The following is a 27,429-nucleotide window of genomic DNA, read 5'->3' as shown; positions in this document are numbered from 1 at the left end:
TTAGCAAAGTCAGCAGGGCAGAGCCAGGGGGCAGAGCTGAGTCGGCGAGGCAGAGGGAGCTGCAGCTGGAGGCTTGGGCATGACGGGAGGAGATGGGAAAGGGGGAAACAGATGAGAAGACTGGGCTGAGCACGGCATGGCCAGGTACCTAGGGGTGGGAGTGGGTGAGACAATCTGGGGTACCCATTTCTGCCCAGCAGCTCTAACTTTCTGAGTCCAGGGTCTGGGCTGGCTCCAACAGATCACTGAGTTTCCTTCGATGCATATCTTCTCCTCTTTGGGTCTGCTTCCCCGGCTGTGAAATGTAGGCACTGGAGGAGGTGACCTCTAAGGGCCTCACTGGCTCTGCCCTTCCGACCTCAGTCTTGCTTCGTGGTGGAGGTCTCTGTCGGCAGTGCCTGGGTTCAAATCCTGACACTACTTACCAGCTGTCTGTGCTCGGCAAGCTTCCTATCTCACAGAGGGGTGGAGGACACGCGGGCTAAGCCCTGCAGAGAGCTCGGAGGGGGCCCAGCGCCGGTACCTGTTCCTGTTCCTCGGATTTAGGAGGAGCAGAGTCATCTGAAGACAGGTGCACAGGCAGCCTGGCCCCGGGAGCAGCTGAGCAGCTCTTATCGGCTCAGGTTTATAGAACCTGGGAGGCTGCCAGAAGCTCTCCCACACTCCCTGAGGCAGAGGGGAGGGCAGGGAGATGGCCACAGGGCAGAGCACAGGGGCACCACTCCCTGCCCTCCACGTCTCCTGGCTCAGATGCTGCAGGACCCAGGCCAGGTGCTGCCCCACGCTGGGCCCCAGGGTCCCACCTACCCACCTCCAGCTCTGGTTTGGCCCGGGGTCAGTTCAGCAGCAGGGCTGCGGAGGGCACGTGGCAGCTGGCAGGAAAGCAGGTGGGAGCTCAGGGGCCCGTCCTGGCTTTTCCGTTGCATTTTCAGACTCTGGGATGGGGCTCCCCGTTCTCGTCTGGGCGGCTGACGCGCATCTGTTTCCTCCTACGCCTGGGAGGGGTCTCTGGACCCCCCATCAGCCCTGCCCTGGGGCCCATCATCTCAGCACCGCTCCTCCCCGCCCACCCCGTGTTCTGTGGCTTTGGCCTCAGCTTTGCTCCCCAAATTCGGAGACCTGCCATACCCTACCCCCGACCCGGGTCTCAAGAGCCCCCCCATACTCTGTCTGCCAAGGTCTGCGTGCCTCCAGAACCATCTGCCTGGGTCCCACCCAGAGTCACAAGGAAGAAGCTGGGTAGCGCAGATTTAGCGGGTCCAGAGGGGAGGCAGTAAGAGTGCAGGGGAGAGGACCTGGCAAGAAATCAGCAGCAGCGTCGAGGCTGAGGGGGTTCGCATGCAGACAAAACACAGTGCAATAAGGGAGTATTCAGATCACCTTATCACCTTTCAGTCCGGGTTCCCCCACGTTTCCCATCAGTCCCTGCAAGACAGAGGCCAGGGTTCAGCTGTGAGGGAGGTTCAAAACCCCACAAGTCAAGAGCCCTGGCGTAAACCCACTGGCTTGCTGCAAGACCCTGTGCTGGAGGCCCCAGCCCAGAGGGCAGTGGTGTGGATTGAAGGATCATGAGAAGGGGAGGTTGACTTGTGAATCGCAGTGCTCTGGACACATCCAGGGGAGAAGGGTGCCAATGGGGAGAGATGGGCTTCATGAGCCGTGACACACGCTTGTTGGCCAAATGGAATCATCCCTGGAACGTGGTCTGGGCAATTTTAGCCCACCTTTCTCCTGCATGCCCATCCCACTCAGGGATGTCCTGAACTCACTGGCTTGCCATTATATAGAATTTCTGTGCTCCTGGTGATGTCCCCCACTGGACTTTCAGTGCCCTGAAGTCCAGAACCAAGTCTGACTCATGCTCAGCTGGAGGACTGCTGTCCAATGAAGATGTCTGGCATAAATGACATGCAGACGATGACCAGCTCTCAGGACTGAGAAGCACTGAGCCCCTGATCTGCCACGTTCCACCCCAGCCCCCCTCTGAATGCCCCCCAACACCGTATCAGGGTAGCCTTCCTTCTGGGCTGAAATGAGTCAGGGGGTGCCCAGCTGTGATGAGACTCGAATTAAGGGACAGCTCTTGTTTACCTTCATGCCCTTGGGTCCTGGGTAGCCAATTGGACCCAATGCTCCCATGTCGCCCTGGGAAGAGAATGAGAAGAGGACGCCATGAGAGGTGGCTCACAGGAGGCTGGCCTGGGAAGGATTTCGAGGACGCAGCCCCTCTGGGTTGATCTTGTAATTAGGCACGTTCACCTCCACTGAAGTACCAGAGTAAATTTCACAGAGGACCTCTCCCAAGTTCATTTCTTGATTGCTGCCCCTTTCACCACTCCTTTCCACCTCATATTAGATTCTTTACATCCCATACTAGTTAAGGGACTCAGGGCATTTCACTGGGCTTCTGTGGACCTCGATCTCCTGATCTATAAAATGGGGACAATGATCCCTCTCCCTGAAAGCTGTTGTGAGGGTTAAATAAGCACACACAGAGGCTTCGACTCCTCTAGCTTAGTGAGGGGCAGGAACTTTCTGCTTCCAGAAGCGGGGCCACCTCCTTGGGACAGCAGCAAGGAAGGAGTGGGGCTGTCAATCACAGACACCCGAGGTGCAGATGGACCCTGTAGGACACTAAGATCAGCGGGTAGGTCCTGGACCACAGGCTGGAGACCCAGCATCAGATCAGATCAGACTGTCCAAGGCGGGAGCAGCGGAGTTCCTAGACCCTGGAGAGTCACGTTCCCTTCACGGGGGGCCCTTCACTGAGGGCTGGGGCAAGGCCGGGAGGCAGTGAGTGTATGTCGAGGCCAGACCACCCGTCCCACCTCTCCTCTGCTGCTCACTCACTGTGCGATTTCGGGGGTTAACCTCTCCGTGCCTCAGTTCCCTCATCTAAAACAGGGACTAATACTCTGAGCTTCCTAGAGTTGTTTGGAGAAGTAATTGACTTACATGTATACAGTACTTGGCACTGCCTGGAGGCATTTTTGGTGGTTACAACCGAAGAGGTGCCACTGGCATCTCGTGGGTGGAGGCCCCATAGCAAAGAATTAGCTGGCTCAAATGTCAATAGCGTTGAGGTGAGAAACCCTGGTCTAAAGGGAAGGGGTGAGTGGATTTTCTCTAAACAAGCCCACCCTCTTTCCCTGAAGTCTCCTCCTCACTTCCTGCCCTCCCCCATCACCACTGCCCTCAGCCACAGCCATCACATTAAGCCCTCCCCCAGAGAAAGGGAGCCCCTGAAATAACCTCTTCTCTCCCTTGTCCATCCTCTGTGACTGATCTGAGTGTCTGGCTGCTGTGTGAGCCCAGTCAATGTGCTTCACCTCTCTGGGCCTCAGTTTCCCACATCCCTGAATCAGGCTCCACAGAGGCCCCTGACCAATGCGCTGAAGCACTGAGGAACAAAGGCTGCTCCAGGTGGCCAGGTTCAAGAACGGGTTCCTGTGGGAGCTGCCTGGAGACAGCTCAGAGGGAGGCCGGCAGAGAATGAAATGTCACATTCCTGCTGACTCCTGCGGACGGACGGACCGAGGAGCCCGTGCAGTGGAATGCCCCCAGGAGAGAGACAGAGGGAAACACGCGGAGCGCACAGACGGCAACGGCAAGGCCTGGCTGAGGCAATGCAGATTCTCACCCCCCGCCTCCCTGAACCCACCTGATTGCGTCAAACCAAACCTCGCTGAGCCTTTGCCAAGGAACTCTGCTTTCAGTTCCCATCAAGTAATCCTATTAAGAAAGCGAGCTCTCAGTTTAACAGGTGATAATAGCAATACAAACGACACTGGCTGGTAAGCACCGTGTTACGCACTTCACATGCCTCAACTCCGTTACTCCTCACGACAGCCCTTCGTGGTCCGTCTGCTACTCTCCCCATTTTACAGATGAGGAAACTGAGGCTCTGAGAGGCGAGGGCTTGGGCAAATCACAGAGCTGGGCAGAGCTGGGATTCACACCAGGCAGTCTGTTCCCCAGAGCTTCTAAGCAATTCTGAAGTAATCTTTGGAGAGGAGAAGCCAGGATCGCTGGCCAGGGAGAGGCTGGAGTGAAGGCAAGCCAGCCCCTCAGAGAAGAGCATTTCAGCAGGAGGCTTTGGCTGCGGCTCCCTCTCTCTTCCTGGAGGAAGGGAGCAAGGGGTGGCCACCCAGCGTTCCCCGTGGTGCACAAATAAACAGTCTAGGCCCTGCTAGCGCAGTTGGCTCCAGTGGGGGCCGGGGCCCCGAGCAGAGAGGACCAGCCAGCAGCTCCGGGAGCACAGGCTCCCTCTTCCCCGCTCCAGACCTGACGGCGGCTTGTTGTGTGGAGGGTGAATCCAGTACAGGCCCGACTGACGCCCATGTAGGTACCACACAGCTCGGCGTGTGCGTGTCACCCCTGTGAGCCCCTCCAAGGGGGTCTGTGTGTGGTGGAGGCGAGGGCCAGCGTGGCAGCCCACCCAAGAACCCGTGGAAAAGGGGCTCTGGCTGTAGGGCACACGGAGAGAAGGTGGCCGCTTGCTCAGGGCAGCTCTTCTTCATGTGGGCAGGATCCCCACATTGGACTATAAAAGCATTTGGGGGAGAACAGAGAAAACCTCAGGCCACATTCCCCCCAGTTCAGCCTGCAGATACCAGTCTGCTCCGCGCTCGATACTGTCGTGGGCAGCTTGGCCAAGTGACACGCAATATCACGTCCCACGAGAAAGAACAGTGAGTAATGCCCGTAATCTGGAACCTGTTTCCATGTTTGCCTAAACTCCCAGATCCTGCTCCACACACTTTGCCCTTCATCTCGTTGACTCCCACCAAGAACACAACCAACCAACCACATCTGTGACCACTGAAGGAGCTCCTACTGTGTGCCAGGCACCACCCCGGATACTTCCCAGTCTCATCAGCTCTGTTCAGACACTCACCAACTGCTCACAGTAACCCCATGAGGTCAGCACCATCATTAGTGCCATTCCATTTCACAGATGAGAAAACCGAGGCTCAGAGTGAGGTGAAGCAGCTAACCCAAGACTACGCAACAAGCAGGGGACATAGGCAGGGACAGAACAGGTATGTCTGTCCATCTTGGCCCTACAGACCATGCTCACAAGCCTGGGATTGACTCTGTTTACTCCAATAAAGGACCCCAGGATTCCTTTCCTCATTGCGCTCACTCATAAGTGACAGGGTGTGAGGACAGGCTTGAGATTCAAAAACAGGCAAGAGTCCCACTCTGGCGTCCCATGTGCCAGCAGGCATCCAGGCTGGCGTTTGCCCAGGACTCCTGAAAGAAAATCTAGGGGGCTCCCATCACCCACCCTCACGGGTGCTGGCAGAGCTCCCTCCCTCCCTCGCACATGCCTTACCTTCCTGCCCTGCTGTTCCTCTGCAGCTGGGCCATCCTTGGCCACTGCTTCCTATACTCAGTGCTCCGCCCTGAGTTCACATTGTCCTCTGCCCTCACCACCAGCATCACTTCCCTGACCCCACAGGCCAGGTCAGGCCCCTGCCATCATGTCTGAGCCTGACGTGGCTTTCACTCATGGCCTGTTCCATACCCATGACCACTGACGTGGGTGCCTATGTGGCCACTGCCTGTCCCATGCCCCAGAGGAAGCCCTCAGTAAAAGTGGCTAAATCAGTGGGTGAAAAAGAAGCCTGCACACTACTCTCATTTACAAACCCTCTAGGTTAAAATCTGGCCACAGTGTTCCCTGGAACTGCCTTTTAAGGCAACAAGACCTCTTTCCAGAAACTCCGATAGGGGGTCAGCAGCCTGGGGACAGGACCTGGGAGCTGTGGCCAGTCCCGGCTCCTGTGTGGTCTTAATAAGCACCATCTCTCACACAGAACAGCCGCTGGCACTGCCCAGTCCACACTCTCACATACTCTCTCCATTCAGCACAGAAGTTGTGTGGAACTAGGTGCAGCGGTGAAGTGCACGAGCTGTAAACACAGGCTGAGCTCCAGCAACAGCTGGGTGACCTCGGGCAGGTGCTTCAGCCTCTCTGAGCCTCGGTTTCCTTGACTCTACAATTGTAATCCCACTTCCCACTCAGAGGCCTGCTATGATAATTAAATACCTAGCACAGGACCCAGCACACGAGGGTTTGGTAAATGCCAGCTAGTGGGGTTCCTGACCTTGATTTCTAGACAAAGAAACAAAGCCAGATGATCATTTAGTAACAGAGTATGGTAGACTTGTCCACTATATCCCACATGCTGGCATTTGGTCAGATCACATATTCTTTGGGTCTCATTAAATGGAGAAGCCAAAATTCCCTTTGTGTCACTCAAAATAAAAAAGACAGAAATTTTCTTTGTTGAGCAGATTCTGGAAACAGGCACACTTTGCTTGAAGCCCAGCCAAAGGGTTTCAATTACTCAAAGGGGGCTGTTTCAAGGCTGTCTCTGCAGAGGGCCACCAGCGGCTTATGAGATTGGGGTCACACAGGCCTGGGTTGCAAGTCCCTAGCTGGTGACCTCAGGGTCTACTCAGCCTCCTCATCAGGGTGACCAGGCTGCTGCCGCCCGCCTCAAGCAACTCGAGGCTCCCAGCCTAATGCGTGTCAAGCACACACAGAGCAGACAGAAGCTCCATGCATGTTAGTCTGTCCTCCCTCACCCTTCCTCCCGCCTGCAAGGACCCAGGGGACAGGGGAAGTTTCGACTTCAGTCTGCATGCAGATTGCTTCAGCTGACTAGACAGAAGGCATTGTGTAAATCTGAATCCCCACTAAAATGATTATCAGTACGTGGAATTCCCATTTGCTCAGCTAAAAACCCACATCCTCTGGAAAACCGTATGTGACTCACGATCCCTCTTCCCTTTAGCTCCTGGTTAGAAAATTCCTTTCCTCTCCAACTCTTTGGGGAAGCAATTTTTTCCCCAAGCACAGAAGCTGCTGTCCCCAAAAATCCAGGTCAGGAGTGGGTGCCTTGGGTGGGAGAGGGCACTGGCTTGGAGGAGAGTGGTGGTGATTTGGTGGGTGCAGGTCTAGCCCTGTGGCACCCCCAGGCACAAAGAAAAAGGAATGTCACCTTGGCACCCACAGGGGATTTAAAAACAGAGGAAGCGAGACTGAAAGTGGCCAGAGAAAAACATAAGGCAAGGGCGGGCTGGGGGTGTGGGGGGTGGAGAGCAGCTCTTTGGAAAGGGGATCAAGAGGGGGTGCAGGGCCTGAGAAATGCAGGGACACCCAGGGCTCACCCCTAGCTCAGGCCCCTCAGAAGGGGGGCAGGAAGAGATGTGCCCTGAACTAGGAGTTGGGGGACATGGCCTCTGATCATGCCTCCATCTTCTCCTGCCTTGTGTGTGACCTTGACCTAGGGCCTCAATCTGCCCATCTGCCCAATGGGATTCTCCTAAGAGATACTGAGCACAGGGTTGCCAGATTGAGTGAATAAAAATACAGGATGCCCAGTTAAAATCTGAATGTCAGATAAACAATCAAACAAATGAATGATATTTTAGTATAAATGTGTTCTAAATACTGTATCTGAAATTCAAATTTCACTGGGCGTCTTATATTTTATCTGGCAGCCCTAACTGTGGAGAGCAAAGGGGAGCATCGGTGGGAAAGAGCTTTGTAAAGAGTCAGGAAAGCCAAGGGCTATGATGGCATAGTCTCCAGAATCTGTGTGCATTTGGCCAAGCAATATTCTTACCCCTCTCAGGATCCAACCTAGTGGGCGCCAACAATGACAAATAGGCACATGTGCCAAGGATGACAGCCAAGATATGTAAACATCCCTTCAGAAAAGCTTTGGGGATGGGGATCATATAGCCTGAAGAAGGAGCCTTGGGAAGAACAGACAACAACCATCTTTACGTCTTGAACAGCCTCTCCCAGGGGCAGGGAGATGAGCTGGGCTCAAAACACAGGAAAACCCTGCACAATGAGAGCTCTGTGAACGTGGATGGGCTTCCACAGGAGGGAGCTTCCAACACCAGGGTGTTCAAGTTGGAGTTTAATGACCGTATGACCAAAATTCTCCAGAAGGGAGTCCTGCTGAGCTTAGGGAAGGTTGGACCAGTAGACTTCTGAGATCCTCATAACGTCAGGTTCTCTAACACTCATCGCAGATATTTCTTTTTCCAAAGCATTCAGGTCAGTGCCTTGTGCCAAAGAAGGTGCTCAGCAAAGGACATCAGGGATGACAAATGTATGACTCATGTGTTGACACTTCCTCATCCCAAGCCAAGGCAGACATCACCAATTTGCAGCACCCTCTCCCACTAATTTCCAATGTGACTTTGAAATCTTTCTCAATGCAGCACTCCAGATGGCTGCTACCAGGCAAAAAAATATCTTATGTGTGTGTGTAAAACACTACTACTACTACTACTACTACTACTACTACTACTGAATCACTATGTATTAACAGTACTTTATTATTAACAAGTAAGAGTAAAATCATTCATATTATGATTATTATTAAAATTATTATTATTATAATTATTATAACTAGTGCTTCTTGAGTGCTTACTATGTACTAGGCACTATATATGTACTAGTTTCCTTAAATCCTCACAACATTCTCCCAAGTTGTACTAATATTATTCCCATTTTAAAGATGAAGAAATTGAGGCACGGGGGCGGGGGGGTTAAAAATGTGCTCAGAATTGCAATTAAATGAGTGATAGAGCTAGGATTTGAGCCCAGGTGATCAGGATCTAGGGACTACCTTCTTAACCACTTGGCTGGACTGGACCGGGTGTGTCTGTGGTCCTAACAAGAGCAGGAGCGAAGATCCCGTCTTACAGAGTGGATCCCTGAGGCTCAGGGAAGTGAGGCCATAACTGCAGACCACAGAGCCCAGAGGAGGCGAGGCCAGGATTCAGACCCAGGTTGATCTGACCTCCACCCCGACCCTGCCCTGGTTCTGCCCCCACCCACCTGAGCAGGAGCACATTGCCCATGGGAGCCTCTGGGCCCTCTTCCCAGGACTGGTCTCCCCTGAACAATGGGGCCCCCCAACTCTCCAGGGCCTTCTCCAGCCTCCTTCTCGATAGAATCTCTTGGCACAGTTGCTGGAGTAGCCAAAGCTGGCAGCCCATTTGTGAAACTAGGGAACGGTCTACTTGTGTAAGCCCCTCAGACTCACACCCCATGAGGTATGACCCCAAGGACAGAGGGGAGGGGGCATCAGACCCTCAGGGAAGCTCCTAGACTCATTTCCCAGGCTCGGGCCTGTCACTGGCCCTTGGGGCCGGGCCCAAGGTCAAGACTAAGCCTCTGAAGGCTCAGCGGGGAGCCATGGTTTTGGCTAATAGCACCACTCCACAAGGCTACCCCAACCTGGATGGAGTTAGAGGTCAGATTGCCTCTGACCTCCCCGTGTACAGGCCTCTCTCGGTCCTGGGCACACCAGGAGACAGTAACAATAAAGAATATTTTAAAATAACAATATTATAATAAATAAATATTTACTGAGTGCTAGACCTTGTGCCGAAGACAGTACAAGCAATGCCTCATTTAATCCTCACAGGCACCCCAAGAGGATTCTACCACCATACCCATTTTACAGATGAGGAACTAAGGCTCAGAGAGGGTAAGTGAATTGGTCCAGGTCACACAGCCAGGATGTGGCAGAACTGTGACTTGAACTCAGGTGGTCTGGCTCCAAAGTCAGTGTTCTGAAAAGGATGGAGAAGACTGTCCAGCATGGCCCAGGGCCTCACCTCCTCTGCCAGTCACTTCCTTTGTCTGGACCTGAAGCACCTCACCTGTCAAATGGGCACACTACCACCTGCCTAGACCTTGCTGCAGAGCGATGGACAGGCAGCAGGTGTGAAAGTACATGGCAGTCCCATGCTCCAAGCACCCATCCTCATTTAACTCATGAAGAAAGGGTCTGGGAGAAGGTAGGTGATCCATCTGAAGCCACACAGCAGGGCTTTTTTCCCTCAGCCCCTTCCTAGACCTGTCTGTCCTGCTCCCCCAGCTCCTCCGAGGGGACTTGTGGCTTGTTCCCCACACCCTGCAACTTGGCCCTCCCCCTCCCCAGGCATCTGTGTACTTACAAGGAGGCCAGGGACTCCTAGGGGCCCTGGTAAGCCCAGTTCTCCCTGCAAAGAAAGAGAGACGAAGGTGGTTACTTGCTCTGTCTCTCTCCAGGCCACGCCCTCCACACCATCCTCCACGTGGGCACCTGGTGGAATCCTTTGGAGCTGACCATTCCTTTTTCCTGACTCTCCTGAGCCTGGCCTGGAGTTTGAACGAGACCCTCCCCCCTCTGCCATCAGCTTTCCACATCTGTAAAACGGGGGGGTTGGATTTCCAAATCCAGTACCTTCCAATTGTAGGTGTGAGAATGGGCAGAATCCTGATCACGGCAATAAAGATGTGCAGGATGCCTGACCCAGATCTCATTTCGCTCTCACTTTACAGACGGCAAAACTGAGGCTCCAAAGGTTAAGCAATTTCCCAAGGTCAAGTTCAAGGAAATAACACAGTGGTGAGGGCACCAAGCTGAGAGCCACCAGGCTGGCTTCCCTCTTTCTCTCAGCCAGGAGGTGCTGGGGGCCCTCAGAGAACCCCCCCACCCCAACCCCCCACCAGAAGGAGGCTCTCCGGTTCCCACCTCCCAGGGCCTCTGAGAGGCTGGAGAGCTCTTGCCTGGGAGTCAGGAGATGTGGCCGTGTGTGTGGCAGTGTGCAAGTTTCTGTTTCTCAAATCTCTAAAAATGGACCTTCAATTGCTTGCACCAGTAAAGACAGGTAGAGGGGTCTGGAGCAAGTTCAAAATGCAAAGGTGTCTCTAGAAATGGTGATTAGCAATAACCAACATCCTCCAGGGGGTTTGCCTTCCTTCATCTGTGCGATCCCAGACGGGAGGTGATTACTACAGCCACGGAGAAGAGGAGGAGGAGAAGCAGCCTTGGCTTTAAAATGAAGGACCGGAGGCTCAGGAAAGGGAAGGGACCTGTTCAAGGTCACTCAACCGTGTGGCAGGGCCGGGACCACTCATCAGGTCCTCTTTCTGCTCCTCTGGGCCATGAGTACAAAGACATCCCTGCCCCTCCCCAAGGGCACTTCCAGGATGACGTCACATGTTATAGTGGTTAATCCAGTAACTGATACACTGAAGGGAAGACTCTGGTTTCTCACCTCGGTGCCTTTGCCAGTGCTTTCCTCCACCTGGAGTGTCCTCCCACCTCTTTTCTCATCCCAGTTCCAACGCCATCTTCTCCAGGAGTCTTCCCTGCTTCTCTCTCCCTCCTCCTTAGCACCTGGGACCTCTTTGATCCCACCCATCTCAACTTCACCTCGTGCAATGGACTAGGGAGATGGCCATGAGCTCCTCCAGGGCAGGAGACGTGCCCCATTATTACCTACTATTTACAACCCCTCCATCCAGTGAACGCTTTTCATAGGCCCAACACCTCCCTGCCCTCTCTCATTTCATTCTCGCAACAGCCCTCTGAGGCCGGCATCGGATCCCCGTGATTTACAGATAAGGAAACCGAGATCCAGATGGGTGAACTCATTTGTCCAAGCTTCCACGCCTGGCAAGCGGTGCAGCAGGATTCAAACCCAGGTCCATCTCGCTCCGAGGCCAGGGCTTCAGCGCTGCAGGGAGCCCAGAGGTCAGCCCCAGCTGGGTGAGGCTCAGGGAGCATTTGTGGAATTGACACGAGCACATAATCAGGTGCTGATTATGGATCTAGCAGCCATCTCCGCCACCGGCACAGGTGGGCAGGCTGGCAACCCCAGGAGAATTGGAGGGACATGGCAGGTGTTCCAAAGAGCTCTGGACATGGTCTGCACCCCCAGGCAGAGAACAATCTTCCCCCCCGCAGGAGCTGGAGCCTGGGACGGGAAGGGAGAGGCGGGCTCAGCTCCCCAGGGCAGGCTGACCTGGTTCCTTCGTGGGCCTCGATTATTTACAAACGCTATAAACATGCCTATGCTGGAGATTTCTTTAGAACTCGGCTCTTCCCTCCATACAGGGCCTGCAAACCATCTGCTTCCCCAGGCCCCATCCCATAAACATTGCTGGTGCTTTGTAAGATGGCAGCAGCTCTGGCTTCCCCAGTGGGGAGTGACCCATGAACCTTCCTGAGTCCTTGAGGATGGGACACAGCCCAGGGCTTTGGGACCCGGGGCTCAGTGGGCTGGAAGGCTCTCCTGGTGGCAGGGGGTACATAGGGCATCCATAGCAGACAGGACCCTGGGGTCCAGAGAAATCATGCGGTTTGTCCAGGAGCACCCAGCTCATGGGTGGCCCGGCTGGCTGACCTAAAAGCTTAGGTTCCTAAAACCTGCTGTGTGTTTGCTCCAGATCTCTTTCCTGTACCCAAAGACATGAAATACTTACAGGGTTTCCATCCAGTCCCGGAGGGCCTCTTTCCCCAAAGTCTCCAGGAAACCCCTGAGGGCGTGAGAGAGAGCAAACGTCTGCAGATTAGTGTTTATACCAGCGGGTGGCTTTGATCCAGACCCCCAGGGGACACAGGACACATCCACGCAGTCTCACCTCACTCCCTGGTCCCAGGATCTGGGCAGGCTGTGGAATCCCGAGTCACCTCGGGCCCTCAACAAACTTTCCCCGTAAAGAACATCCCAAGGACCGGCTACTGTGGAGGAGCCCATGGCCAGGGAGCCCTCTTCTCATGGCCTCAGAGTCTCAGAAAAGAAAATAGTACCCAGCTCTCCGGCATGGAAATGCCAGCGCCCGTGCCGAGACCCCGTCCTGATGGAGTCTGGAGTCAGGAAGCTGGGTCTAGGCCTGGACCAGTCACTGACTTGCTGAGAGTTTAAAGAGTCACTCCTTCCCCTGTGGGCCTCAGTTTCCCCATTGGTCAAAGCAGGAAAGCCCTCTGCAGCACTTCCCAGCTCAGACTTTCTGCCATTTTTGTGACGTGCTCTTCAAAAGCTACCCTGTGGAATCACAATCCTCATTTTACAGATAAAGAAGGTGAGGCTCTGAAAGGGTAAGTGTCAGGGTCATACAGAGTCACACAGATAGGGGACACCAGCACCGCGGCCACAGGTGAGTTTCGGCAGCCGAGAGAGGCCCGGAGGCCTGGCCCAGGCAGATCTGGCCCTCTTGCCCCCTCCGTGACCCCACTCCACGCTCTCTGGGGAGACAGGCAGCTGGAAAAACATCAGCTGTGGGGAAGCTTCTGGTGGCCGAGGAGGGGGAACAACTCCATTCTACTTCAAAAGGAAAAGAAAGTCCTCCAGCTTGGAATTCAGGGAAACCTGTTCTTCCCTCCTTGAATTCAAATCACTGTTTTTCCAGGGAAATTTAATGAAAAACAAAGCACATGTTTTTCTGACCAAGTGGATGCCTGAGCTGTTCAAACAGTAAAGATTCTTCATGGAGCGTAATTTGTTTCTGGTTTCTAACACTACCGGGGGAATCCAGTAAGTAGATTAAACTAAAAAGACCAAAGCTAAAAACAAAACCCAAACCAATTACAAAGTCTACATTGGCTGAGCAAAGAGACCTTGAACTGTGTGTGCATCTAGGCCTTTGTCTTGCCCTGGCCAGAATACTATTCCTCTCAAATCCCACCTCTGCCAGGAAGCCCTAATGGACCGGAAGGGCAGGCATTGATATGGACCCTATAGGAGGCATGGCTTCATTCAGACACCCAAAGGAGGAAACGAGGACATATTAAAGAGATTTGGGCCAAGCCAGTGACTTTGTATGCAAAACTTTACTTGCCTTTGACATTCACCTTTGCGGGAAAGGTTATTTATTGGTCCCATTTAACAGATGGGGAAATTGAGGCTCACAGAGAGAAATGTCACTTGACCAAGGACAAAAAGCAAGTCTGTGGCAGAGCTGAGCATGGACAAATCCTGGCATGCAGAAGCTGCTCCAGTGTGTGCCTGACTGGTTTTAGAGAGTGGCAGAGGTAGGGGTGTGTGTGTGTGTGTGTGTGCGTGTGTGTGTGCATGTGCATGCACCACCTTCAGATCAAGTTTTTGTGGGGCTACATCTGACCGTATCTAAGATGCCTCTTCCCACATCCTTGGAGTCCCCCTGGCAAATTCCAATCCAGCCCCTCTCAGGCATACTGTAAGGTAGAGAGAGCCCTCTCACCTCCTGTGGCAGGAGACATCAGCTGGGTGAGCAGTGGGCAGGGAAGGCTTCTGAAGGCATTGAGCTACTGCCTCTGCCTTTGGGGGTTTGGCAAGAGAGGACAATCCCTCAGGGGACAAGGGGGATGCTGTCTAGCCGGGCACCTGGCTGACTCCACGTGGCCTACAAGGAGCAGAATCTGGGGAGTCCATGCTCTGCTCTCCAAGTTCAATGTCTGGAGACTCGCCCGGGCTCGCCTCCAGGTTGACTGTGTGACTGCGGGCAGACCCTCACTTGACCCTCTGTCCTGCTCAGGCTTGGGTGGGGTGTGATCTCTAAGAATCCTTCAGCTTGGCCCAACCCCTGAACAAGGCCTGGGAGGAAGAGGCCTGCTCCCTGAGGTGCAGGAATGCCCGCCCCCCGGCCCCGCTGCCACCAGGAAGAGAGAGATCCTGACAGCATTCCCCAGGCACCCATCCTGGCTGCGATGCCCAATATAATCATACCCAGCAGCCACCAGGCAGGTTCAAACCCACAGGTCTGCAGTCGGGGCCACTCCAGGTTGGCTCAAGGACTCCTCTCAGACCCAGCTGCTGGCCCAGCTTCCCCTGTGAGGCTTTAGAACCAGTGCAGCCCAGCGACAGTCCTGGCTCTACCACCCACAGGCCTCTCCAAGCCTCGGTTTTCTCTGCTGTACAATCGGGATACTGAGACAATGAGCCGAGATGCTGGATGCTGGGCAAGTCCCTGGCAGCACATGGAGGCAGCAGCAGGGGGAGGGCACATCTCTGAGGCATAAGCAAGGGAGAGACCATCCGAATGGTCAAAACCCCCAAGAGAGGCACTTATGTGAACAAAATGCAGCCTGAGTATAGCCAGTGGGTGATGACGGGGTTGGGGGGTGGGGGTGACAGCAATGACAGAAACAGCAAACTCTAACAGCCCAATGAGAGAGGGCTTATTATTGGTCCCATCTTAGAGATGAGGAAACTGAGGTCCAGAGGCGTTAGGGAACTTGTCTGAAGTCACACAGCTATGGAATAGCAGAACTGGGATCTGAACCCAGGCAGTCTGACTCCAGAGCCCGATCTCTTAGCTACGAATGGACCATGAATACACAGAATAGACTAGAGCAAGCTTGTGGTCTCTCAAGGGCTCATGAGAGCCCTAGGCTAATGCACAAGAGGGAACGGCATTACTGAGGCTCAGGACTGGTTCTGCTTGTATGTGCTCGGTGGCCTCATACCCGTCTCCACCTTGTCTCCCTTCCTTTGGAGAAGCCAAGCAGATGACCTCTAGGAATCTAGGGTAATTAAGAACACAATAGTTGGAAAAAAGGCTTTAAAAGAGCTGGAACAGATCTGTGATTGGAATAATCATAGATGGTCTAGGATGGAAAGACCCTAAGTGTTCCTGACATTCAGCACCTCCTTCTGGAGGCCCAGAACCTGCCCAAGGCCCCATCAACCTGCTAGCTTGCTGCATCCTTCCACCACTGAGCAACATATCCCAGTTCCGACACCCCCCCCCCGGCCCTGACGCTTGCTCCTCTGGATCCCAGAGAGGTGGCCGCTGAGATGAACATGCACCGCCACTTCCACCCGGCCTGCTTCTCTCTGTCTGGCCGTGCCCGCCTGTGCATGGCGTGTACTCCCAGCCCAGCCGGCAGCAGGCCCTTCCCGTGCAGGCCTGAGCTCCTGGCTGTAGCAGGCTGGCCCGAGGCCCAAGGAATGAGCTCGGCATCCTGCCGGGCCCCAGCCACGTGGTTTCTCCACTTTGCCAGGTCAGGCCCCCCTGGGGAACTGAATGCCTCGTACTTTGAGCAGAACAAGGCCCAGGAGGAGACAGAACCAGGATCCAGGGCGAGACGCCACATTCTCTCTTGGCTACAGCAGTTCAGAGGAATAGACGAGGAAAAAAGGAATGGTCCTCATAACCACATCTGTGGCAGGATGCCGGAGGCTGAGTGGGCCTCTGAGAGCCATCTCATCCAACCCCTGCCTCCAGCCAATGTCTACCCGACGGTCTGCTCCAGAAGGTGGGATGTAGGGGCAGGGATGCACGCAGCCTCCAGGATCAAAAGTCCTGCTACGTCGTGAAGACTCAGCTCCCCGGCCTGCAAGATGGTCAGTCCTGTCCCACCCACCTGACGACTCACCTGCCCAGCTTCCCCTGGGCTGAGGAAGAGGTGAGATGTCTGTAATCCAGCCTCTGGTAAACTCTAATGTGCCATCACACGCTGGTTCGGTACCAACAGTGGGAATCTGTAATAACCTCTAGGAAGAGTCTGCAGAAGGATCTTGGAGTCCTCTTTACAGGGTTTACCTTCTCCAAAGTCAGGAGGTTCCTGCACAGGTTTGACTTGCATCCTTCCTACTGCACTTGACAACAGCCTGTATTCTTTTCTAGAAGATGCGTGCTCTCTGAGAGTGCCAACAGGGAAAGACCCCTTTGAGATCCAACACCCTTTTCTCATGAGGCTGACCGTGTTCTCACCCTGCCTTCTGCTATTCACCTGGGAATCCACCCACAAATAGTCACCTCGGCAGGCAAGGAGGCCGGAGGCAGGGAGAGCTCTCAGCGGGATTCCGGGGCTGCCAACAGCCCTGGGACAGCTCCGGCTCAAGTCTGGGACCCTGGGGATCACACCCCCAGCTCATAGTATCACCACCAATAAGAACCTTCATCTGCTTTGTCCTCAGTTTTCCCATTTGAAAACCCACTTTGCTCCCTGTTCCCCACAGGCTGAGAAGTGAAAAGAGCCTGAAGTCAAAATTGAACCATGTGAGAAGCCCTGTCCCAACCCGGACAGGCATGTGGCCTTGGACAAGTCCCAATTATCCCGAAGCCACACACCGAGGGAGCTGGAGCCAAGGCTGGACCTTTCCAGCTCTAAGCTTTAGGGTCTGCCCGCCTGACTCACTACACAAGACCAGCCTTGGCAGGCCTGGCCAGAGGCCATGGGAGAAGCTGTGAGCAGGGGCTGGTCTTGCCAGGCATTCCAGCGGGCTTGATAGTGAAGCCACAGGGTGCCAGACGAGAGGATTTGCTGCGGCGTCTTCCTAGGCCCCATGAGAGACCCTTGGCTGAAAGACATGGCTCGGTCCCCAGCTGTGCGTGTCACTGCACTGTGCCCCAAACAAGCCGGGATAGCCCAGGAGAAACCCCTTCAACTCCAGCCAACTTTGTAACATCTTATATCTGGTCCCCTCCTCAGGAAACCACAACACATTTCTCTTTCCAGCGGGTGATGTGAGATGAGAGCTGCGGTCTGAGTTTTCCTTCTGAGGCTGAAGTTGTGAGCACAGAGAGGGGAGGGGTGATGTGGAGAGCACCCTGCACGAACAAGCAAGGGTCCTCGGTTCAAGTCCTGATTCTGCCACCAATTTGCTGTGTGACCTTGGGCAAGTTACTGGCCTCTCCAAGATACGTCTGCTTATCTGTCTGATGAGGAAGTTGGGCCACATCATCACTAATGTTCCTGCAGCTCTGATGTGCTCTGACCTCTGCTGTCTTTCTCAGCTCCCATCAGCAAAAGACTCCCACACACCTTCCTTCCCAGCCTGACACTGAGCAGGCCGTGTGCATGGGCCTGAGGTTTTGCTTGCTGGAGAGAAATGGACTACAGCAAAATCATCACCAGCCCTGCCAGAAATGAGGCCAGCTGTGATCTGGCATGAGGGAATTCAGCTCATTCTCCTGACATTTCCTCTTGTTAATAAGTGCCTAGAAATCGCCTGGCCCAAAGCTTTGACAACAGGAAAACCCATTCACAAGGAGCCCCCAACCCCATCAGGCAGATCAAGGGCTCAGGAGCACCTAACAGAGGGATGACCCTAAAGTCTGCTCAAGCGGTGTGTGGGCCAAGGGCACAGCAGACTCGGCGGCCAGGCAAAGGCACAGACAAAGCCCTAGGGACTCAGTGATATGAAGTATATTCCATACAAATTAAATCATATCCGACGCAGACCTTGCCCATTTGCTGGCCATGTCAGCTGGACCAGAGTCAAGGAGACTTTCACAGCCCTCAGGGGTATTGCGTGGCCATGGGGCTGTTTGGCAGAATGGGAGCGGTTTCTCGCACTCACGCCTGACACCCCAGTGCCAGGGAACACCCATCATGGAGGGCAGGGTGGAATCTTAGGAAGTTAAAGGCACAAGGCACGGAGCAAAGAAGCAGAAATGAGCTGTCAGTTAAGGGGGTTTAAGTCTGGCAAGTCCTCAGAGGGTCTCTGGGCAAATGGCTTTGAAGCCTCGGTTTCCTCGTGTGGAAAATAGGTATAATCAATCTTACCTCAAAGAATCAATGGGAGAACCACATGTGGTTCAAATACCATGCAGGTAAAAGGGCCTCAGTAAGTGTTGCCTTTTTTTTTTTTTTTCTGGTCTGTTTTGCCTATAGTGCTGTCCCTAGTGCCACACTCTGGGGCAAGAGGTAAAAGCTTGGGCTGCTGCATTTTAACCCAGCTCTGACTCTCAGAAGCACAAGGCCTTGGCCAAGTCATTCATCCCCTGACTCTCAATCTCCTCATCTGTAAAGTGGCAATGCCAGGCCCTCTGTGGGGCTCCCAGGATGGAGTCTGAGAAAATCCCCCATGGGTAGCACTGGAGGCAGGCCTGGGTGATGGGACAGGGCCCCACTGAGATATTCTAAGTAAGTCAACTGCTCCCACTCTGCAACTTAAACTTTGGAAAAAACAGATCCAGAGAGGTAAAGCCATTGGCTCAAAGTCATACAGACCAGAGAGATCCTCAGCCACCCAAACAACTACAAATAGAAACAATGAATGCCACTATTATATTGAGTTCTTACTATTTGACAAGCACAATGACCCCACGAGCTAGAAGCTATTATCCTCATTTTTCATATGGGAAAACTGCAGTTCAGAGCCAGTAACGCTCCTACCCCAGGGCCTTTGCACCCACTGTTCCCTCAACCTGGAATGCTCTTCCCCAGATAGCCACATGGCTCCCATTCTCACCTTTTTCAGGTTTCTCAAGAAGAGAGGAGGACTTCCTGGGCCAACTTATCCAACAGCCCGTACCCCGAGTACTCACGGTCCCCCTACCCTATCTTAACACTCAGCAGCACCTGACGTTCAACCACTCACCCTCCATTCCCCCATTCAGTCATTGTCTGTCTGTCTGTCTGCCCCTGAGAATGTGAATTTTGTCTTGTTCACTGCTCAGCACCAAGCACAGTGCCTGGTCCATAGCACACACTCAACTTCAATGAATGAATGAATGAGTTTCCTTGCCAAAGGTCACCTGGCTTGAGGAACAGACCCAGAGGCCAACCCAGCCCTCACAGACTCTGGGTCCTGGCCCTGAAGCCAGAAGCATCGGGTGCTGCTCCTTGTGCACATCTAAGTGTCAGATATTAGCCCTCAGGCACAGGGGGGCTGTCAGCCACGGACTGTCCTAGGTACCCCCTCTGTCAGCTCCTTGAGGCCAGGACCTGGATCTTGCTTTTCTCTGAATCCCCCACTTGGCCCCCAGAGGACCCAGATCCCTATACTACAACAGGTAAGGTGCCCACGAACACGCACGCCAACCCTAGCATCACAGACAACCCCCTTTGGGCCACCCCTGAGTGCTCCTGGCTCCCTCCCAGCTGCCTCTCACCGTCTAACCTCCTCCCCCGCCATCCCTTCTCCATCAACCACAAGCAAAGGGACGCCCAGACCCGGAGCTGAGGATGGTTCCAAGCCTAGGAGTTGACCTGCAGGGCGGCAGCAGAGAGCCTTAAGCCACCACCATGGGCCGGGCCAGAAAGAAAGATGCCTCAGTTACAGTCCTGGGTCTCCTTCAGCCTGACCTGGTGGATCGGGGTTCCTGCTCAGCCCCTCTTGTGGTCACGCCTCCTGTGGGTCTACCCAACACCCCACTGCTCTCTGGCCTTGTGTGTACACGAGTAAAACAGGTGACACCAGGACAACACGGAGCCTGAGTGTTCTCTGACACAGGGGTGCAGAAACCCAGCCTAGACCCAGTCTAGAGCAGGCCCCCCAGCATGGACACTCATGACCCAGACAACCCCCCCACCCCCCGCCAGACACAGAACTACATTGCAGGGCAATTGCTGGACGCACAGAGAGGCTGCATCCCAGAGGGGCCCAGCGTCCACGGGAGCCCCCAGCCCCAGCCAGGCAGCAGCCGGTCAGTGTTCTGGCAGCAGGACACGAGGCCCAGACAGCGCCCCATGCACACCCACACACTCAAAGCAGAGCAAGGGCAGAGCAGAGAGAAGCGAAGAATGCCCAGGCCGCGGGTGGATGGGGCCGCGTGGCCAGTGGGAGGTCAGGTTCACCCATAGAATCTGCGTAATAGACACGGAAAATCTTTACCGGCCTACCCATCTTGCCCCTCTTGCCAGGAACGCCAGGCAGACCCTGTAGGGGGAAACAGGGAAGAAGTCAAGACAGGATTCCAGCAGGAGACAAGCAGTGTTGCCCCAAACCAGCCCCTCTTTCACCCACAAGAGGAAGTCACAGAGGGCCTGGAGTCTGGTCCACAAACACAGCAGGCTCCAGTTATCTGCACATCAGATGGGTGGTCCTCAGATGCTACAGAGTCGGGGCCTGCATGGACGTGAGCTGGGGAGATTCCTAAGGAAAGCACCCAGTGCCCTGGTATTCAGCAGATACTCAATAAATGCTCCTTCTGTTTCCCTAAGATTCTCTTTACCCAGCTTGTTGATGAGATTACTACTGAGTTCCCAAATACGGGCTCAGGCGGGGAGGGAACGGAGAGGAAGGTCCAGAGGCTCGTGGGAGCAAAAGCAGCCACAGACACACATAAACAAATGAGCGTGGTGTGTTCCGGAAAGCTCTACAAAACTGGTGCCTGGCGGGATCTGGCCCACGGGCCGTAGCTTGCAGGCACTTGATCAGAAATATGAAATGAGCCCGTTTCTCACTTTCTGAAAGCCCTTCAGAAGCTCCCCACGGTCTCAGAACAGAGTCCCTCTCCTGACCTTGGCCCCTGAGTGCCGTATAACTGCTCCCAGGTGCCCCCCGCAGCCTGTCTCCCCCCCATTCCTGCCTCACACTCTGCGCTTTGACCGTGCTGTTAAACTCGCCAAGTCAGCATATGTCCTGGACTTTGCACATGCTGTTCCCTGTGTCAGGAAGGCGTCTGCCTTGACTTGTCTCTTTATCCAACTCTGGGGCACCTCCTCCAGGAGGCATTCTGTGACTTCTCCAGACTGGCACCTGGCAGAGGGGGTGGCCGGGTGGGAGGTAAACAAAGAAAGCATACTCACTCGCTCTCCATCGGACCCTGGCAGGCCGAAGAGCCCTGGGAGTCCAATGTAGCCCTAGGAAAGAGCAGAGGGGAGGTCAGAGGGGCCGAGTGGTGGGGTGCGGCGGGCCCGGCCCGGCCCGGCCCAGCCCCCCTTGCTGCCCTCCGGTGCCTGGCTCCTCTTCCTCGCTGGAGGCATTGGCGGCTCCGGCAGCTCCTCGATGACATAGGCCTTGAGGCAAGTGTATATGCCCATGGACTGCATGGTGCTGGCTTCCACGATGTAGTCCAAAGGCACATACCCTCACGCCAGGGAAGGGCGCGGGCGCTCGTAGCGGGAGGCCCGCCCCGCGCCGGGGGCTCTGGGACCTGCGGGAAGGAAGCTCTCTGCCGGGTTAGATGCTAGGGTGGCACCAAGCCCTACCCACCCCCCAGGGACGCTGGCGGGCGCTCACGGCTTCTGCAGTGCCTCCTTCTAGGCCTCGAAGGCCCCCCGTGGACGTGGGGCTCGAATCCACCCTTGGCCCCCTGAGTGTGGCCGGCGGTGACAACAGCTGCCATCCCGGCGTGCTGGTGTCCCGCAAGCACGTGTGCCACTGTATCCAACCCTCCCGAGGACCCTGCAGATTGCCCATCCTCCTCCCCACGAAGCAAGGGAAACTACGGCTCTGGAGAGAAAGCAGCACAACTAGTGAGGAGTGGAGTCCGGGTTTTCCGCCTCCCAGCCTTTACCCACGCAGTGCCCTCCGCCAGGCAGGCCCTTCTCACCCCCACGACTGCACAGCAAACGCTTTCAAGCCCAGCTCTGAGGCTGTCTCCTCTGGCCAGCATCCCTGACGCCCCAGACCAGAAGCCACCTCCTCCCTCCACCCCAGCGCCATATTTGCACCTCAGTTAACAGATTTACCACTTTCTGTTCTGTATCTTCATTAGCGGTGTCCACAGTTCATGACCTCATTAGCCTGGGAGCTTCTCAAGAGCCGGGACCTAGCCCAGGGTGCCTATCGCTAACCGTACTCTCTGGATGTTTGTGAAATGACTTAATCAGAACTATAACAAAAGCTAACATTGACTGAGCACAAACTATGTGCCAGGCCCACTTCTCAGTGCTCTGCAAGAATTAATGCATTTACCGTGCCCTCATCACACCCTCAGGAGGTAGGAATTATTAGTCAGCCTCCTGTAGAGGTGAGACCATTTAGGCCCAGAGAGGTGAAGTGATGTGCCCAGGGTCACACAGCTGGAATGTAGCAGAATGTGGTATCTGAATCGAAGTCATCTGACTCCCGGTCCCAGCTCCTAACCACTTTGCTACATTGTCTCCCACAAACAAGCAACAATCGAAGGCTCACAACCATTTCTCCTTCTCTAGAAGTTCAAGAGGTCACAGGGCCTCCTTCTCAGCGTCATCTTAACAAGTGACATTTACCGATCCTTCCAAGAAGGGTTTATATCCCAGATTTGCAGGTGATAGACTTGGAGAGGTCCAGTGATGTGCCCAAGCTCCCATGATGGGTTAATGGCAGAGCAGGTCTCAAAGGCAGTCACCCTGCCCCCAAGTCTGCGCTCTGCCTACTTCATAAACATGAGGCCAGTGGTAGCAGAGTTGGGAGGGCAGTCTGAGTGGCCCCGGCTCACCCAGGCTGCTCAGGGCCCTGTGACCCTGGAGACGGGTGTGCTGGGGCCAGACCAGCAATCTCCCCACATGTGGCCTCAAGATGCCACAGCATGGCAAACTGCAAGCAGCCCCAGATGTCATTAGCCTGTCTCGCTCCTCCTGTCCTCCTGGCAGCTGGGGCTGAACTGGGAAGACCTTCTCCCTGGGCTCAGGAGGCCCCTCTGGGGCCATAGCTTGTGGGAACAGCTGGATAAAGGAAAGGAGGGAGGCCCAGCATCCTAGGACAGGAGCCTCCTCGGGCCCTGCCTTTCACCACCCCTACCCCCACCCCATCATCATCATCATCATCATCATCATCATCATCAACATCATCATCGACATCACCATCATGATGTCCTGGGGAACTTTCCCACCTCCCAGTCGCTCTCCTAACAGCCGCCCATCAGTTCCAGGGATTCGGGCTGAGACTGCAGCCATAAATAGCTTTGGCTCAGGCGCGGAGGACGCGTCACACTTGACCTGGCCTGACGGAGGACTGTGTGACCCACTTGCTGAGCATTCTTTGAGAGGCAGAGAGCCCAGCCCTCAGAATACCTGGGCCCTCATCCCATCCCCACTTTAGGCGTGCTGTGGGAACTGGGGCCGTCGGATCCCCACCATGAACCCAGTTTCCTTGTACATAGAAGAGAGAATTCCAGCAGACCATTTCTTAGTCTTCCAAACTCCATTTACCCCTATTCATTTCGCCCAAACCTTCTCCACTGCCCCACAGCCCACCCAGGAGGCCCCACCTGGTGGCCCCTCCTCAGCACTATTTGCTTCCAAATTCCTGGTATCCCCATAACCATGCCAGAGGTAGGAATGGACATCACTCCCATTGTAAAGATGGGCAAACTGAGGCTGCTAGCTACTCAGGGTTTGTTCCAGGGGCCTTGATGGAGGGCGAGAGCAGATGTTCCATCAGCCTCCAGGCCCGGGCAGTGTTCACCCATCGGGCAGCACTGCCCTCCAAAAAGGGCGGTCCACCCCGTCCTCAGCTGAGAGCAGGAGACAGGCCTCTGAGGATTCCAGTGACGGACAAACTGGCCCAGGCTTTAGTTCCCTAGCGCCTGGGATGTGCTGGGGGACACGGCAAGCAAATGCCTGATTATAGCAGCTAGACCATGGCTGAGCCCCCAGCAGACCTTTGCTGCCCAGTTACTTGGCCATGGGGACCAAGCTGGCTCAAGGGTTCCCTACCGCATGGCCATCCTGCTGCCCCTCTGCGGTCCAGGGAGTGCTCAGGTGGGAGGCCTCGACCCCAACCCCCCCCCCAGCAGACCCTGGGTGGAGGCTTTACAGCCCTGATCTCCCACCAGGCCCACTGGAGGGACAGCTAATGCCCACCCGGGTTCCAGCCATGTGGCACTTGCCAAGTCCCACTTACCCGGCTGCCTTTGGGGCCAGGGTCTCCTACAGGTCCAGGTAACCCCTGAAACACAAAAGACAGAGGGGCAAGGACATATGGAGACGTTCTACCTGCTGCCAACAACCCAGGGCAAGTCCTGTCTCCTTTGGGCCTCAGCTGCCCCTTCTGTAGAATGGGAGTGGGGTTACACTCGTGGTCTTCACACTGAGCCCCCAGCTACCCCGGGGTCCCAGGGAGGCGGCTCAGGGGGAGCCTCTGGAGCCCCAGCCCCAGAGCCCCAGAGCTCCCCTTTCTTCTGTTTCTTCCTGGCGTCCTTGCCCTGTTGCCTTCAGAGAAGGCTCCTCGGTACAGCCCCCTTGAACAGCCCTTTCTTCAGGGCCCACCCAGCAGGTGTAGCTGCTTGGCCCCCAGCCTGCCACCTCCCTCTGCCTGGGGGCACCCGTGGCCAGCTCCACACCACCACGGCCACAGAGCTTCCAGAAGCCATATACTGCACCTGCCTGCCAGGGTAACCTTTGGCCCCTGGGCTGCCCTCGGGTCCCGGCTGCCCCTGCAAAAGAACAAGAGAAACGTAAGGAAAGGAGAGACCCTGCCCAGCTCCAGATCTGGGGGGTGGCGGGGGACCAGGGCTTACAATGGACAAAGAGAAAGGCAGGAACGTGAGATGAAATGGGAGGAAGGGGAGGCCATCGGCCTGCTGGGCCCCCAAGCCCACCCCTCTGAGAAACTGGTCAGACCAGCTCGGAGGGACAAAACCCCCTGTGCTCGAAGCCCAGGAATAAGGCACAGAGGAGGCCTGGCTGGCTCTCCCACGCTGGCAGCGGCTGCTGTTTGACTTGGGCTGGGGCAGCCAAAATTCCTGCAAACCCCGTGGCGGCGTGTATAATATCCCCTAACATCGCCCGGAACAGGCCAGCTATTCATGGCTCTAACTGGAGTCGAGTGGCTCATGCCAACACCGGGCCGGCATGGACTCCAGCCCTTTCAGGCAGATGTGTCTGGCTGAGAGGTGGGGTAGAGTGGGGGCCCCAGCAGGATGGGAGGCAGAACCTCCTGGCTCTGGAGCGCACTCATGGAGCCGGGCCCAGGGAGGAGGCCAGGGACAGGCAGGGGCTGGAGTGAGGGAGGGCAAGCAGGGCGGGGCTGAGGCTGCAGCCCTCACCTGTTCTCCGGGGTGCCCCGCCGGTCCAGGATAGCCCTTGTATCCCTGTGGGGGGGGAAGAAACTGAATCAGGCTGGGAAGACACATCTGGGCCCATGGATTGCAGAGGTCCAGCCTCCCCGCCTGCCTTTTCAGCACTGCATGCACCATGGCAGGGACGTGTTCAGTAAATACTCCCAGAATGGACATATGCACATCGGGGTTCCTATGGTTTCCTCTCCGCCACCAATGGTTCTTAGACCAGAAGACGTTGGGGGTTGATCACTCCTTGGGCAGGGTTTGTGAGCTAAATTAGGATACGGCAACTGCGAGCGGGTGATGCTGTATCACAACCATTCTTTCCAAATCCAGAGCGAAGGTGGGAACGCCTGCAGCAGGGGTGGAGGGATGTCTTAGTGGATGGGTAGACTGATGAGGACCTTAAGGTCTAGGTTATGTTCAACCACCATGCGATGCTGGGACCTTCTGTCAGGACCTTCTCGTTAATCCCCTTACAGAAAAGATCTCACACACATTGACCAAATGTATGAACCAAAATAGCTGCCCTCCTTCTTCCCACTGGTCCCAGCAAGTATTCCAGGGGGAAGGAGGCCACTCAATGATTGAGAAAGACTCTGGCAACATTCCAGTACCAACCTTGACCCTCTGTCACCCTGGCCCAATTCCCATGATCCAACGCCAGGCCTCCAGATCAAGAGAATCAAAACAAGCGTGTGCCTTCAGGTGGCGCTGGGGATGACCACCTGGGCCATTTCATAGGAGTTAGGAGCTCTCTGAAGGGAAACCCTGGACTTCAAGCTTCCATCAGCTTAGGGCTGTTATGAAATAAGATGGAGCAGGGGCTTCCATTTCAGACAGGGTGGAGGAGACGGGGTGATCTCCGTTAGACCCCCCTCTCAAGGGGAGCCTTACGCTAGATCTAGACACCATCTCTGACTTACTGTGCAACCCTGGATGGGTTACTGTCCTTCTCTGGACCTCAAATGAGGGAGTTAGAACTCCGAGTCCCCTTCAGCTCTGGTGTTCTGGAACTCAAGAGTTCTAGGGCTCCCCCAGGAGTTGATAAATGAGACTCCAGACTACACACACACACACACACACACACACACACACACACACGATGCCTGTGGACCCCCTCTACGCACTGCTGTTTACGTGGGATTACACCAGGGACTTCCCTGGTGGCGCAGTGGTTAAGAATCCGCCTGCCAATACACGGGACTCGGGTTCGATCCCTGGTCTGGGAAGATCCCACGTGCCGCAGAGCAACTAAGTCCGTGAGCCACAACTACTGAGCCTGCACGCCGCAACTACTGAAGCCCGCATGCCTAGAGCCGGTGCTCCGCAACAAGAGAAGCCACCGCAATGAGAAGCCTGCGCTCTGCAATGAAGAGTAGCCCCCGCTCGCCTCAACTAGAGAAAGCCCGCGCACAGCAACGAAGACCCAACGCAGCCAAAAATAAATAAATAAATAAATAACGTGGGATTACACCTTTATGACGTCCTCTAGCCCTTACAACAGCCAGATGAGGTGTGGGGAAAGGGGGTTAAGGGTTATCATCTCCATTTTTACAGAGGAGAAAACTGAGTCTCGGAGAATGGAAGCCACTTGTCCCGAATCCCGTTGCTAAGGAGCAGCAGGCTTACGCTCACCACTGGGTCCTTCTGACACCTGAGGCCACATGGAGAGCCTTGCGGCCCCCCGCCCCCAGGCATGTACAGTTCACGCATGTCCACAAATACCCACAGGCACACACACTCGGCACCCCCGCAAACCCGCAGAAAGCAGCGCTCTTAATCATAAACAGCGGCGCTGGTCTGATCCAAGAGGTTTGGGGAATTTACAAGCATTCCTTCTGCACCTACTCACGCCTTGAGACAGCTCAGCATTATGATTGCATCTCAAACCTGGGGCCCATGAGATTGATGCATTACGGCTGGGTGAGATTCTTCTACCCGGGGGCGTGTGCTCTTTTCCCCAATGGGCA

At 55.1% G+C, this 27,429-nt stretch overlaps 1 protein-coding gene across 11 annotated transcripts in view; it reads right to left on the bottom strand.

Annotated features, from left to right (window-relative positions):
- The window catches only part of COL27A1 (collagen type XXVII alpha 1 chain), a 186,264-nt gene that overhangs the window by 71,170 nt on the left and 87,665 nt on the right, over positions 1 to 27,429 (bottom strand). For 9 of the 11 annotated variants that reach the window (XR_014247868.1, XR_014247869.1, XM_082403739.1 and 6 more), the window contains 9 exons: positions 25,442 to 25,486; positions 24,776 to 24,829; positions 24,298 to 24,342; positions 21,276 to 21,329; positions 20,359 to 20,403; positions 12,296 to 12,349; positions 10,000 to 10,044; positions 2,092 to 2,145; positions 1,381 to 1,425 (listed from right to left, as the gene is read on the bottom strand). Coding sequence is in view for 9 of the 11 variants with exons in the window: in XM_082403739.1 (XP_082259865.1) it covers positions 1,381 to 1,425; positions 2,092 to 2,145; positions 10,000 to 10,044; positions 12,296 to 12,349; positions 20,359 to 20,403; positions 21,276 to 21,329; positions 24,298 to 24,342; positions 24,776 to 24,829; positions 25,442 to 25,486 (441 nt within the window). In the remaining 2 variants the exon portion in view is untranslated. The remainder of the gene's footprint in view (positions 1 to 1,380; positions 1,426 to 2,091; positions 2,146 to 9,999; positions 10,045 to 12,295; positions 12,350 to 20,358; positions 20,404 to 21,275; positions 21,330 to 24,297; positions 24,343 to 24,775; positions 24,830 to 25,441; positions 25,487 to 27,429) is intronic. The other 2 variants (XM_082403735.1, XM_082403737.1) reach the window with 1 other exon arrangement.

Source organism: Balaenoptera borealis (genome assembly GCF_965194805.1).
Source record: "Balaenoptera borealis genome assembly, chromosome: 8".
Classification (NCBI taxonomy): domain Eukaryota; kingdom Metazoa; phylum Chordata; class Mammalia; order Artiodactyla; family Balaenopteridae; genus Balaenoptera; species Balaenoptera borealis.
Note: the sequence above shows the minus strand (reverse complement) of the source record. Positions and strands in the feature narration are given on the sequence as shown.